General features: G+C 42.6%; 1 protein-coding gene across 1 annotated transcript; it reads left to right on the forward strand.

Moving 5' to 3' along the window:
* Window positions 1-24: 24 nt before the first annotated feature.
* On the forward strand, window positions 25-8852 carry LOC311309500 (basal body-orientation factor 1-like; the record flags this gene model as incomplete). Its single annotated transcript, XM_084438819.1, has 9 exons — window positions 25-62; window positions 227-479; window positions 1281-1346; window positions 5059-5202; window positions 5339-5419; window positions 5761-5831; window positions 6852-6996; window positions 8016-8509; window positions 8744-8852. 9 exons carry the CDS (start codon window positions 25-27, stop codon window positions 8850-8852), a joined length of 1401 nt encoding a protein of 466 aa, XP_084294945.1.
* Window positions 8853-12707: the final 3855 nt, after the last annotated feature.

A 12707-nucleotide genomic window follows, 5' to 3' on the forward strand; every position in this document is an offset into this window, starting at 1 on the left:
GGTTAATTTACTATATTTGCAACAATGCCAAAGAAGAAAGGAAAACAAGGAAAGAGTAAAGGGTGAGAAACTATTTTCTGGGTCCAGCAAATTATTCACTTAACTGCTGATGTATGTGACGTTAGCTAGTGCTACTTGCAATAATCACGTATCACTAGTGCTATATGTGGCAGTAATGTTACCTTGCTTTTAAAATTCACTGTGTCCATCCATATCCTGTGTCTAGGAAAGGGAAGAAAGAAGGCAAACAGGAGTCAAAGGCCGACAAAGAGTCCGACATTGAGAAAGCCAAAGCCAACGCTGCCCTTTGGGAGGCAAGGTTGGATGTGACCGAGAACTCGCGCGTGGAGTACCGCGAGGCCGCCCGGAGACTGGCACGCGCCAACGAGGAGCTGACGAGCCAGCAGTACCGGGCTGAGAAGGACACGGTGGACATCATTGCTTTCTTGCACAGGAAAGATATGGAGAAGGAGAAGAAGGTTAGCAATAAACCACTGGTTTGCTAACTTTTTTGGACGCTCTCCTGCAGTCCTTCTCTTCCATCCAGACCAGGGGAGAATGGGGTCAAATGTAACAAGGGGTCAAGTGTAACACCCCAATTTCACACAATCAGAAACAAGCAATGGTACTCTGTACATGATCAGTCAGGTCCTCTGCCTGCCTGGAAGAAATCAGCTCGTTTTTGAATATTTGAAGATGATCAGATTTTATGGCAAAAAGTTTTCGATGTATAATGTAACTTTTAGCATTTTTTGTATTTTTTAAATACTGCCCTGACTGTTCATGCCAATGAACTTAAAGTCAAATCATTTTTATGCCTATTTTATTAGCTAACAGACAATATGACTGACATGCTAATTATTGCTCATGCTAGCACAAGGAGGTTTTTTGTCAGGCTGACAGTGGCGGGGTCAAGTGTAACACTACCTGACCCTCCCTGCTTTCAGCTATGACCCCACCCCTAACTGTAACATCTGACTTCTCAAAGATAAATCAATATTGTACTCTTTATTTAATTTATGGGGACTTTTCAATAATATGACAAATTAATAGACATGCTTAACTATAATATAGCAAAACATGACTAATCTAGTTGAATTAGTCTCAAAGTCATTTACAAAAGAGTAAAAAGTGTTCTCTCCCCTACCTGTTCAGGCAGTACTGGTGGGTGGATTGGGAAAACGGAGGGCTGTTTGGTCTCTTTCAAGAAATTTATTATGAATAATTTATGTAATTTATACAGTATGTATTTGTATAAAGATACAATCTGCATTTTACAGATAACAAGTCTGGAAGAACAACTCAGAAGTCAAAAAACAAAAGCCCTTGAGGATAAGGAGGAACTGGTAAGTAAATTGATTTTCATTTACATAGCCTTAGCCTAGTCTAACATTATGTTAAAACACATAATTATAATGTGCATAGTCTGGAACACATTATGTTTGATATAAATTATCTATCCTTCACGTGCTATTTGAGACTGTTGATGGCTTTTGGGATCTGATGAAAACTGTTCATTGACTCTGCGTTGTTTCTGCCAACAATAAAAATGAACTCTGCTTGAACCAATCACACACTGAAGCCTTCTGATGAATGAAGGTCCAACGCGGGTGTAGTGCTATAAAATAGAGGTTTATTGCATATCAAGCAAAAATAAGGTTACAGCTCTTGACGCATGCAACCAGCTCTCACAAAGGAAACAGAAAGGAAACACAACAACAAGAACATGGAGAAATTAGATCAATCAACTTAAGAGAACATGTATAAAAGCTGAGCGCACATGGAGAAAGACAAAGCTGCAGGTTCACCACATCCTTAAAAACATCTCTGCCTTAAATAAGGCAATAAGAAATGCTAGGAGAGATAATTTCTCAAAATTGATCTCTAGAAATCATAATTATTTTTTCAATAATCGACAGCCTCATAAACCCTGCTCCCTACACACCTGTCAACATGTTCTCTGCTTCCAAGTGTGAGGAATTTGTAGCTTATTTTAGAGATAAGATAACGGACATTAGAATGACCTCACCCAGGCAAGTCCAAATGTTTTGCATGATGACCCTCTTCCTCCACTGAGCAGTGGGATGAGCTTGTTTGCACCGGTTGACACAGAGATGCTGAGAAAAGTGGTGTCACAACTTAAGCCCTCTCGATTATATTCCCACTAAGTTTTTCAAAACTATTTTTAAATCTGTGTCTGAGGACATTCTAGCCATTGTTAACTGTTCCCTCACCACAGGCCTTTTCCCATCGGCTCTTAAAACTGCCCTGGTAAAACACCTTCTGAACAAAAATAACATAGACTCGAGTACTCCTCGGTCCTCAGTCATTTTAGACCAATTTCCAACCTCCCATTTTTAGGTAAAATTCTAGAAAAAATTGGATTCAAACAGTTAAATGATTTTCTAGATGCAAATTGTATCCTTTATACTTTTTACCATTTACCATTTACCCCCATGTGACGACATTAGGAGGCACCATATTAGCTACCATAGCTACGCAGATGACACCCAGCTCTTATATTTCTGTGACACCCGATGACTACAACTCAGTTGACCACTTGGTGGAATGCATTGCTGATATAGCTGCACGGATGTCACAGAATTCCCTTCATGCTGATCATTGGTGAAAAAGTTGAAAGGGCGAGGCTATCTGGGCACTTAAAAACACTGACACTGAACACTAAATGCCAAGTCATATGTGTCATGTTTGATTCAGATCTTAATTTTGAGGCCCATATTAAGAATGTTACAAGGACATCTTTTTTATCACTTGAGAAACATTGCTAAGGTGAAACATTTTCTTTCTCAGGCCGACACTGTAAGACTAATGCATGCTTTTATCAGTAGCAGGTTGGATTACAGTTACGCTCTATCTGGTCTACCAAAGAAAGCAATTAGTCAACCTCAAATAGTACAAAATGCTGCAGCACGTGTCCTCACTAAGACCAGAAGGAGGGCACACATCACACCAGTCTTACACTCACTTACATACCTGTCAGTTTTAGAATAGATTCTAAGATTATTTTATTAGTTTACAAAGCACTCCATAGTCATGCACTTGAATACATGTCAGGCATGCTTTTACGATATACACCAAGTAGGTCCCTGAGGTCCTCTGGCACTGAACATTTAATGATTTAATGTTTTTATGCCCCCAGCCTTTGGAATACCCTGTCAGAAAACCTAATGGCTGAAACTGTGGGAACTTTAAGCGAGATCTTAAGACATACCTTTTTAATCTCACTTTTATCATGTAGTTTTACTCAATTTTAATATTATTTTATTCTCATTTTAAATTTTTACTGTTTCTAATTTCTCTCTTAAATATATATGTTCCATAATGTTTTATTTTCTTATTTTACTTTTCTTAATACCAACTACCAATAAACGTTTAAATGTTTTATTTATTATGTAAAGCACTGTGCTACATTTGCTTTTATGAACGTGTGCTATATAAAATTGACTTTGACTTTAACAGATAATACATTCCTATCTTCTTCTTAAGTACACTTCTCGCCCCCCTAATTGTGTAATCGTAAAATTGCCCACACCACCTGGGTCATCCTGATCCTGACCCTTCTGACCTGAGAATCACAAATCTGGTGAATGTACCAAAGATGCATAGCCTGGAGGCTTTTAGCTAAAAGATAACATGTCCCTGGGAGTGGAGCCTGTTAGTCTCATTGTTTTCTATGACAGAGAGGAATGTACACTAAAAATAAAATATCACTGTTGAGTCGCCTACTGTACTGTAGCTATCATCCCCTGGCTCTACAGCATCAGGATGCCTCTAACTATGATCAGATAGAGTATGTAATACCAATCAAATCTCTCACTGTAAATTACTAGGGTGTGTTAAACTTTATTTCGGGTTTATTTTGACAGTTGACTAACTGTGAAGAACATATAATGCTGCTGTACATTGATTAGAGTTAAGATTAAAAAAAATATCTGACTGCCATTACAGTGGCCTAACAACAATTTGCCACATTTTGCAGCTGCTTTCCATCATCCACTTCGTACTTCATGCTGGTAAAAATAGGACCCAATAACCTCTTGAGAAATAAAAAGAGACTCAGTCTGGACCAACTTGAAACATCCCCATTTTAGACATGGGTGGAATGCTGTTGTAATTTTGGAAAAAAAAAAGAATTGTGGTTGACCCTAAAGATGGTTTTTCAAGACATGTCCCTTAACCTCCAATGGTTCTTCTAGAAAATTGATAGCTAATGGAAACTACTCCACCAAAAGCACTCAGTCAACATTAGTGGCTTGGCTTTTCTCTATAGAGTCTATACTACGTGACTTTTGAGTGCTGAAATGTCAGTCAGCCAAAATTTTGTATCATAGGCCTACTTTTGTTCCCAGTCCAATTGAAGTAGTGCCATACTCTGAGAGAAATTCAAGACTCATAAGAGAGAAATGCCACTATAAGCACAACTTAAAATTAGTTTACTGAAAACCTAATGGAAGCTTTCTTAATTTATCCCAGAGAGGAGCAATCCACAAACCTAAATAGTAGTCCCATATCTGTAGGATGGAGGCATATACATGTAGAGTGATTTAATATTTAATCACAATTAGGTATAACGTTATATTGCTGATACTGTAACCTCTCATTTAGTCATCATGATATACATCATTGTGGGTGTGTTTTCTTCTGGCCTTTCATGATTTTGGTCACTCCCATTTTTGCATGTTCACTTCAGTTCAGGTGCCGAGTTGGACTGATCTGTATTCAAGTGGAGTTAGGTTGCAAAGGCCATAGTGACGTTTTAGATGGATTCCCAGCTGTTATAAGTGGTTGTACTCCTCTCTTCCTGTAAGTGGCCATTTCTCAGAACATCAGCATCTGTTCTATTCCTGAATCTGCCACTGCCCTTGCACGGACACAAGTTGCATAAAATTGGGCACTACAGTGGACATTTGTACTCACTCAACCAACAATGGATTCATATCCACAGTTCCCACTACTATTGGATGTGTTGAATTACATTTCCTAATACTATCACAAATCACATGGTCTGTGATGGTAGAATTATACTGTGTGTTTCAGGTTGCAGAGTATACACTTAAAATCAACGAGCTGGAGGACTTGTTCATGAAGAGATCCAATGATTTCAAGATGATCCAGGGGGAATTGAAGACAATCAAGGAGTTTCGGAAAAAGAAAGCCGACATGGAGCAGGAGCTCAGTAGTGTGAGAGCTGGACAGACAAACTGCCTTTCAATTTTACATTTTACAGTTACATTTTAGCATATTAGGCGATGCCTTTATCCAAAATTACTTCCATTACGTATATTTTATTGATAGTAACCATCCCTCTTTTTTCTAGATTAAAGAGAGCATGTATATTGCTGACAAGGGGCACAAGGAAAGCCTGGCTAGAATGGAGCACAAGTTCTTCAATGAAAAAGTAGGTTTGGCAGTCTCAAGGTCACACCTCTTACAATCACATGGACAAGTCTCCATTCACTCACTGACCTATATGGGAATGTATTAAGACATTTGTAATTGTGTTGTGCTCCACATGTACTTAAACAGGACACAGAAACAAGACAAACGTAAAAGCTTTTTATTTTTTATAGTGATTTATGCAGGAGAATAATATTATGCTGTATAGATTTGACGAAAGCCTCTTAGCCTTGGTCTAATAAAATTCTGGGATCACAGTAGACTAATATTGATATTTGAAAAGGCTAAGTGAATTAGCGAGGTCCCATGCAGGAACAGTGAGTGCTGTGTGTTGCCCTGCAGGCTCGCCTGGAGAAGGAGGCCGAGCAAAGGATAGCCCAGCTGGCTGAGAGGGCCCACAATGAAGCCATTGTGTGAGTGTCTCCACTGCTGTCCAATTACAGGCTAGTTTTACTCTTCAAACTGCACCTCCAGAGCAGGGGAAATGAGAGAGGAAAATAAATGGTATATATAGAAAACAAGGTTAGGTGATTACCCTGACCACAACAGTTTGCCTTGCAGGGAAGTGTGCTCTGCTACAGTAATGCCTGTGGGGGACATCTCTGTGTGTTGTATATAAGTTCTAAAGCCATATTACATTACATTACAGTCATTTAGCTGACGCTTTTATCCAAAGTGACTGTAGCAGTTTAGGAGCTTATGGCTTTATGAAATATGACTATTACTTGGTATAATTTAGAAGGAAGGCAAAGTGAAGAATAGCAAACTAAAAAATACAATAGGTGCTTAAGAGGGAGGATCCTGGTTGTACTTCTGGGCAGTGACTCTGCTCTCCATATGAGGACAAAATGTACACATTGAATTCAATGTTTTTTTTTAGATTATTTTATTTGACCTTTATTTAACCAGGAAAAGGGGGGTCTTATTGAGATTAAAAAATCTCTTTTACAAGAGGGTCCTGGCCAAGACAGGCAGCAGCACAGACACAGTTTCAAAACAAAACAACAAATTACAAAATAAGCAAGGAAGGACAGTTTACAACATTCATCATCACTCGAAACATCTGGAGCCAGATGTGGTTGAGTCAAAATCATTTAAAAGCGATTTGAAAGCATCCAGTGAAACCATCCTTCCTTCTATAATTCATAACATAAGATGTTCAATGTGGGTTTGTAAAGCAAACTGACATGGACCCAGTATAATTCAATTTGGTGAAATGTGTGTGTGAGTCACTAGAAAGATCATTAACATCAGATCCTCCTTGCTCTACTTCATCAGAACCCTCCCAATCCACCTCCAAACCCAATTCACCACCTTTATGATGTCGGAAATGACTTTAGTCTGATTGGTAATAGCGGTGGGTGTCCTAGTTATACCTCAGAGACAGTCTGGCACATGACAGGAAAGACTTTCTTTTTCCCAAAACAAAACAGGCAGCTGGATGACGCGTCACGCTCCGTGTTCAAGGAGAACGTCCGACTCAGCGAGGCTCTCAGCTATCACCTGAAGGAGGTGGAGGACCTGAGGAAAAAGGCTGTGTTATTGGCTGAAGAAAACGCCTCCCTGGCCCTGCACAAGGTACACTGGCACCGTGGGGGTAAACAGAGCTGAGGGCATTTTTATTGCACTGGCCGGTGGCCGTCCTTGCATGGGCACAGAGCAATCAGCCTAACCCATTTTCAGTACTTCAGTTATGAAACCTGTGTCAGATCTCTGGCGGACATATTTTCAGGCGGTATTTCCCCCATTTTTGTTTACTTGTTTACTGCTCCTGTGTGTTTAGCTTGTGGCCCTGCTTTGGGCCTCCGGCTTCCAAGTCCGTGGCTTATTCCCCACTCTGTGTTTTACGGCACCATTCCTCTAAATCCTCGGATACACTAGAAGACTTTCACAATCTTAACAGATTATGAAATGACTGGGAGTATACACTAGATGACTGGCTTCTGATGATTTTTGTATGACAACTGAATAACTGGGTATGGCACATTTAACGACTGGACCAGGTGGTGACGAGTTTACACTACACGATTGTGTGCAGAATCTGCTCAAAAATATCAAACGTGTTTGATATGCTCCGACTCGCTCCGACTCGGATCGGGAGAAGTCTGTTCTCATCATACACTTGCCAATTTAAATCTGTACCGCTCATACACTTACAGATTTCTGTGCCAAATTGCCACTCCGACTACCGACTACCCTCAACTAGTGCAGACTGCTGCTGACTAGGACAGACTCGGCAGGATTGTGAATCTTCTATAAAATCGGGCATAATATCTTGTAGTGTATCCTCATCTTAAGTCAAACAAACACAGGCTGCCATAATCTCACCCCTGACATTTGATAAACGAAGGTGAGAATGAAGTCACGAGGCTCAATGTTCCTCCCCCGGGCAGTTTATAACCTCAAAAACACTCTCAATCGTCACTCTCATGAGATATTTCAGGAACATTAGGGGAAAATATACATTTCCGATCCCACGCCTTTGATGTACTTTCATCAACATTTGACTGACGGCAATTTCCTAGAAACATAACTTGACAGTTTATAATGCCGACCCTTTCTACATCCTCGACCTCTTTTCCATGTCTGTTCCCCAGGAGAGCAATGACGGGATGATGAGGGAGAACGTGGTCCAGCTGAAGGCCCAGAAGGACGAGAGAGCTGAGCTGAAGGAGAAGGTGGGCCAGCTGGAGCGGTCTCTGGTCAACATGGCTGGAGAGTTTGAGCGGGACAAGCAGGAGACCCAGCAGCACACCCTAGTCAGCGCCCAGGCCGGCCGGGTGGAGCTGGACAAGCTGCAGCAGCTGCTGGCCATGCGGGAGAAGGAGATGAACCGCGTCAAGTGGCTGGCCCGCAGCATCGTGGAGCAGCGCACCGAGGTGGAGCTCTTCTTCCAGGACGCCCTGTGCCAGGTGAGGGAGGAGATCCAGGCCAGCCAGGTGCAGTACAGGCAGGAGGCCCTGAAGGCCTACCGCAGGAAGATGGCAGAGGCTAGGGCGGGCAGGGGGGAGTACCCCCACATCCGCACCTTCCACAAAACGCCCTACAGCACCAACAGCGTCTACGCAGACATGGAGGAGGCCGACATGTGGTGAGGCCCCGCTCGCAGACGCGCACGTTCACCGTTCACTGTTCCCGTTGGCCCTGCTGAGTTACGGCATCTGAATCAGTCGTCTAAACACAAACATCGCGCCTAGTTCACACGTCGCCATGGTTTATGAGAATGAGGGAATACAGTACGTTCCTCTGAAACATGGTGTTTGACTTTTTGACCATCTGTCTGTCCGTCTGTCTGTCGTTTTCCCTCTCTGCCTCTGTATTTCAGGACTAATCTACAGAATGGCAAGGTAGACATCTCCGAACTCACCTGGGAGCAGAAGGAGAAACTGCTCAGGCTGCTTTTTGCAAAGATGAATGGGCAGAAAATAAGGTAAAAGCAGCTGCTGCAGTGAGGTAACTAGGTACTGTAGTCTGTTGGCAAACATGCAGGGCTGCTGGCTTCCCTTTCTATTCCATTGCCTAATGCATTCAGGTCAGATGACGCCATCAGTTCGGGATCCCTGAACAGTCGAGCGAGAACGCGGGCGCTATGAAGCGTTGAGAAGGACAAAACGCGGGGCCACCATCACATGCATGAGCCTCGCTGCAGTCTGGGAGAGGGCCTTTATTTGGGATTCCTCTCCTTTTTAATGTCTTCTACAGCTATTTTCTCAGCAGAAGAGGATACCATACAGTAAAACATCAGTTAGGTTTTAAACCAATTTTCTTTTCTGTCCAGCTGCTTAAAAAGAATGAAGAAAGAATCTGGGCACAATAGTAGAGTAGTGTGCTTTGAAACAAACATGTGGCCACGCCGATTTGACTGCAGCTTCTTGGCTCCACTTCATGTGCACAAGAGGTTTATTTAGTCCTTTGAACATCTGTGTTCAGGGAACAGCTGGCAACATGATTTTCCAGCTGAATGCAGGGTCTCTGCATCTACAGGGCTATGGGAGGGCTTGCCATTGCTGGTCTGGCCTTTAATATACTTCTAGCATACTGCAACATACAGCATCTTCTTGACTTTTGTTGTCTTTGATTCTTATGTTCTTATTCAGCTCTGCGTTGTGTTTTAGTTCCAATAAAAGACGGCACCCAATCTCTCACAATACCACACAGTCCAGTGTCCCTTTGTTCTGTTTCCCAAAAATGAGTCTCTCCAACACGGGATTTGAGCGACAATCAAAAGCTGTTTATTACAGGAGGTTTATAGCATACAAAAGATGATGGCATCTAGTCTAATGTCAGCTTGCCTGCCTGTGGCTGTCTGGCTCCCAATCAAAGCATCTGAGCTCGAGCAAAGTTCTTATGGTTTAGGGGCGTTCCACCCCCCCTTCCCCGATCAGACTGGTCTGGACTGGCCTGGTCTCTCCTGCGGCTTATGGCCTTGTAGTTGAGATAACCGGCCGGTGGTTCGGAGCCCAGGTCTCTATCTCTAACCACAACAATTGGTGTTGTCCACAGAATTACAGCATCCCAGTGCAATCTGAATCATAATGACCGAGAGCCCCTTACTAAGACAGCTAGCCGAAGAGGCAGACACACCCAGTGTGTTCAAATATGTGTGTCCAAATATGCCTTCTCAAAATGATAGTGCAACTGCATTTTCTTTACAGGAAGCCCAGTCTACCATTGGCTTTGTCTGCGTCCTCCAAGGGAAACCGCGACAACAGTGATGCTGGGTAAGATGAGACGGTCGCAATCTCTTCATAATCACAAAGCGCATGTAGAGTTATTGTTTAGCCAACAAAGCATTAAGCTGTGATTTATCAGATGTTGAATGTTTTTTCTTTTTGCAACGTTGTATGGGTTGTCTTGCAGAATAACAGAAGAGCCGCCCCATGTGACCTTCATCACCCAGGCACTTGTGTCTAAACTGCACTCTAACCTCAACACCCTGCCTGACATAAAAGTCATTAAAAAGTGAACTTCAAAAGGCAAATATGAACTTCTAAATCTAATTAATACACATACCAATTGGTTCATTTGTTTTTAAGCAGATCCCGTGTGTGTGAGTCTGTCCATAGCATGAGATTTAGACCAATCAGGAGTCAATACCGTTGCACACCAGCACTACAGGACAGGCATGAGGAAAGCATGGCTGGCTTCAGACAGCTCTACTGTATCTCACAAAGTATGTCAGTGTAGCTTAAAAATTGTAGGAGGAGTGATAAATTAGAAGATGGGTATGAATTTGAAATTACCGCTAGGGTGGAGCACTGAACCTTCCACCATCTGTGTGAATAGGGAGCATGATTTTTACACAGAATATTTAAAAAGCTATAAATGGCATCATTTAGATATTTGAATGTGAGTGAAATGAAAATGAAAACCAGAACATTTTGTATAATATGTGAAGTACTGTGAAAATTGTAGGAGCAGCGACAGTTTGCAGTGTGTGGATATTTTCAGATCAACAACTGCCACCACACAACTGAACATTCCATCATTCATTTCAATGGGTCAAAAACTATGAATAAAACTTAAGTGCAGCTGCTTCTATATGTGACGTGTCCATTCAGCATGAGATTAAGACCAAACAGGAGTCGCCAATACCATTGCACACCAGCACTAGAGGGCAGTAGAGATTGCTCATAAACCTGCACTGCTTACTTCACCATCTGGGTGTGATTCTTTTAAATTAAAATGCATTAAATGACAAATTACATACTTTACATTTCTGCACCACTGGAAGTGTACATGACATATCCCATATCTTCACAAAAGAGGGCATAGCTGCAGATATTCTGTCACACATGGCAAATACACATTCATGTAACGCTGGTGGGAAAATACAGTATATTTTCAAAACTGATGCTGCATATGGAGAACTGTTAAGTGGCTTTTCTTTGCCACTACTACAGATGTGAGAACATAAGAATGTAACTTGACTAGGTGTTGGGCTGGTCAGAGGTGGAGGTCTGGTCTCCAGCTGAGGCTGCCCAGCCCCTAAGTCTGAAGTGCAGTAACTATTAGCTTACAATGAGAATCAGAATCAGTTTTTATGATTAAAATCGTTTTTTATTTCTTTCTAAATTTGCCACCTCCACCGCCTCCACCGCCTCCTCTTCGGAGCCAGGGAAGAGGAGAGAGTCTCCCTGACTCTCTCTCAGTGGTCCAGAGAGATTGAGAGAGGAGAAGGAGATATCTCTGACCAGCCCTCCACCTCTGACCTCTGGTCAGAGGTGACATCTGGGCTGGTCAGAGGTGGAGGGCTGGTCAGAGGTGGAGGGCTGGTCAGAGGTGGAGGGCTGGTCAGAGGTGGAGGGCTGGTCAGAGGGGGAGGGCTGGTCAGAGGGGGAGGGCTGGTCAGAGGTGGAGGGCTGGTCAGAGGTGGAGGGTTGGTCAGAGGTGGAGGGCTGGTCAGAGATATCTCCTTCTCCTCTCTCAATCTCTCTGGACCACTGAGAGAGAGTCAGGGAGACTCTCTCCTCTTCCCTGGCTCCGAAGAGGAGGCGGTGGAGGCGGTGGAGGTGGCAAATTTAGAAATAAATAAAAAACGATTTTAATCATAAAAACTGATTCTGATTCTCATTGTAAGCTATAGTGTTGTTATTAAGATATCCATGTTAGCATATAGGAGTACTGTTACTATAGTTACTGTTAGCACTTCAGACTTAGGGGCTGGGCAGCCTCAGCTGGAGACCAGACCTCCACCTCTGACCTCCACCTCTGACCAGACCTCTACCTCTGACCTCCACCAGACTCCTGACAGCTACGCACGGCCGGAGAGCCTCCACACAGAGATGAGGGGAGAGAGTCCTAGCTACCTGGTTGTGTGTGTAGTCTGCGTGGTGTGTGTGTGTGTGTGTGTGTGTGAGAGAGAGAGAGTGTGTGGGGAGCCCAGGTGGGGGATTGTCATTCTTCTGATTGTCAGTCATTACTGTTTTCCCTTTACCTACTAACCATCCTCTCTGTAGGACAATGAACATCCACATGATAACTAAATGTGATTGTAAAACTAAAAATGCAATATAAACTTTACCAGTAACAAGCAATAACCCTCCTATAGTAACATTCACAGTAACAAACAATAACCTTGGGTTCTGGGTAGACTGCCAAAGAACCCATTGGGATGAAAGGGGATTATTCTGCCCCTTTGGGGTACCAATGTAAGCATGTAAGTAAGCTCGCACACACGCATACATGCAGCTAGTCACGCTGAATACTGTAGTTGCATTGCAGTGCTCAAGACAAGTTCCTTTGCATTTATTTATAAAGTTTTAATGCTAGGTAATTACATTTGTACG

This window comes from Borostomias antarcticus (genome assembly GCF_949987555.1).
Source record: "Borostomias antarcticus genome assembly, chromosome: 5".
Taxonomy (NCBI): domain Eukaryota; kingdom Metazoa; phylum Chordata; class Actinopteri; order Stomiiformes; family Stomiidae; genus Borostomias; species Borostomias antarcticus.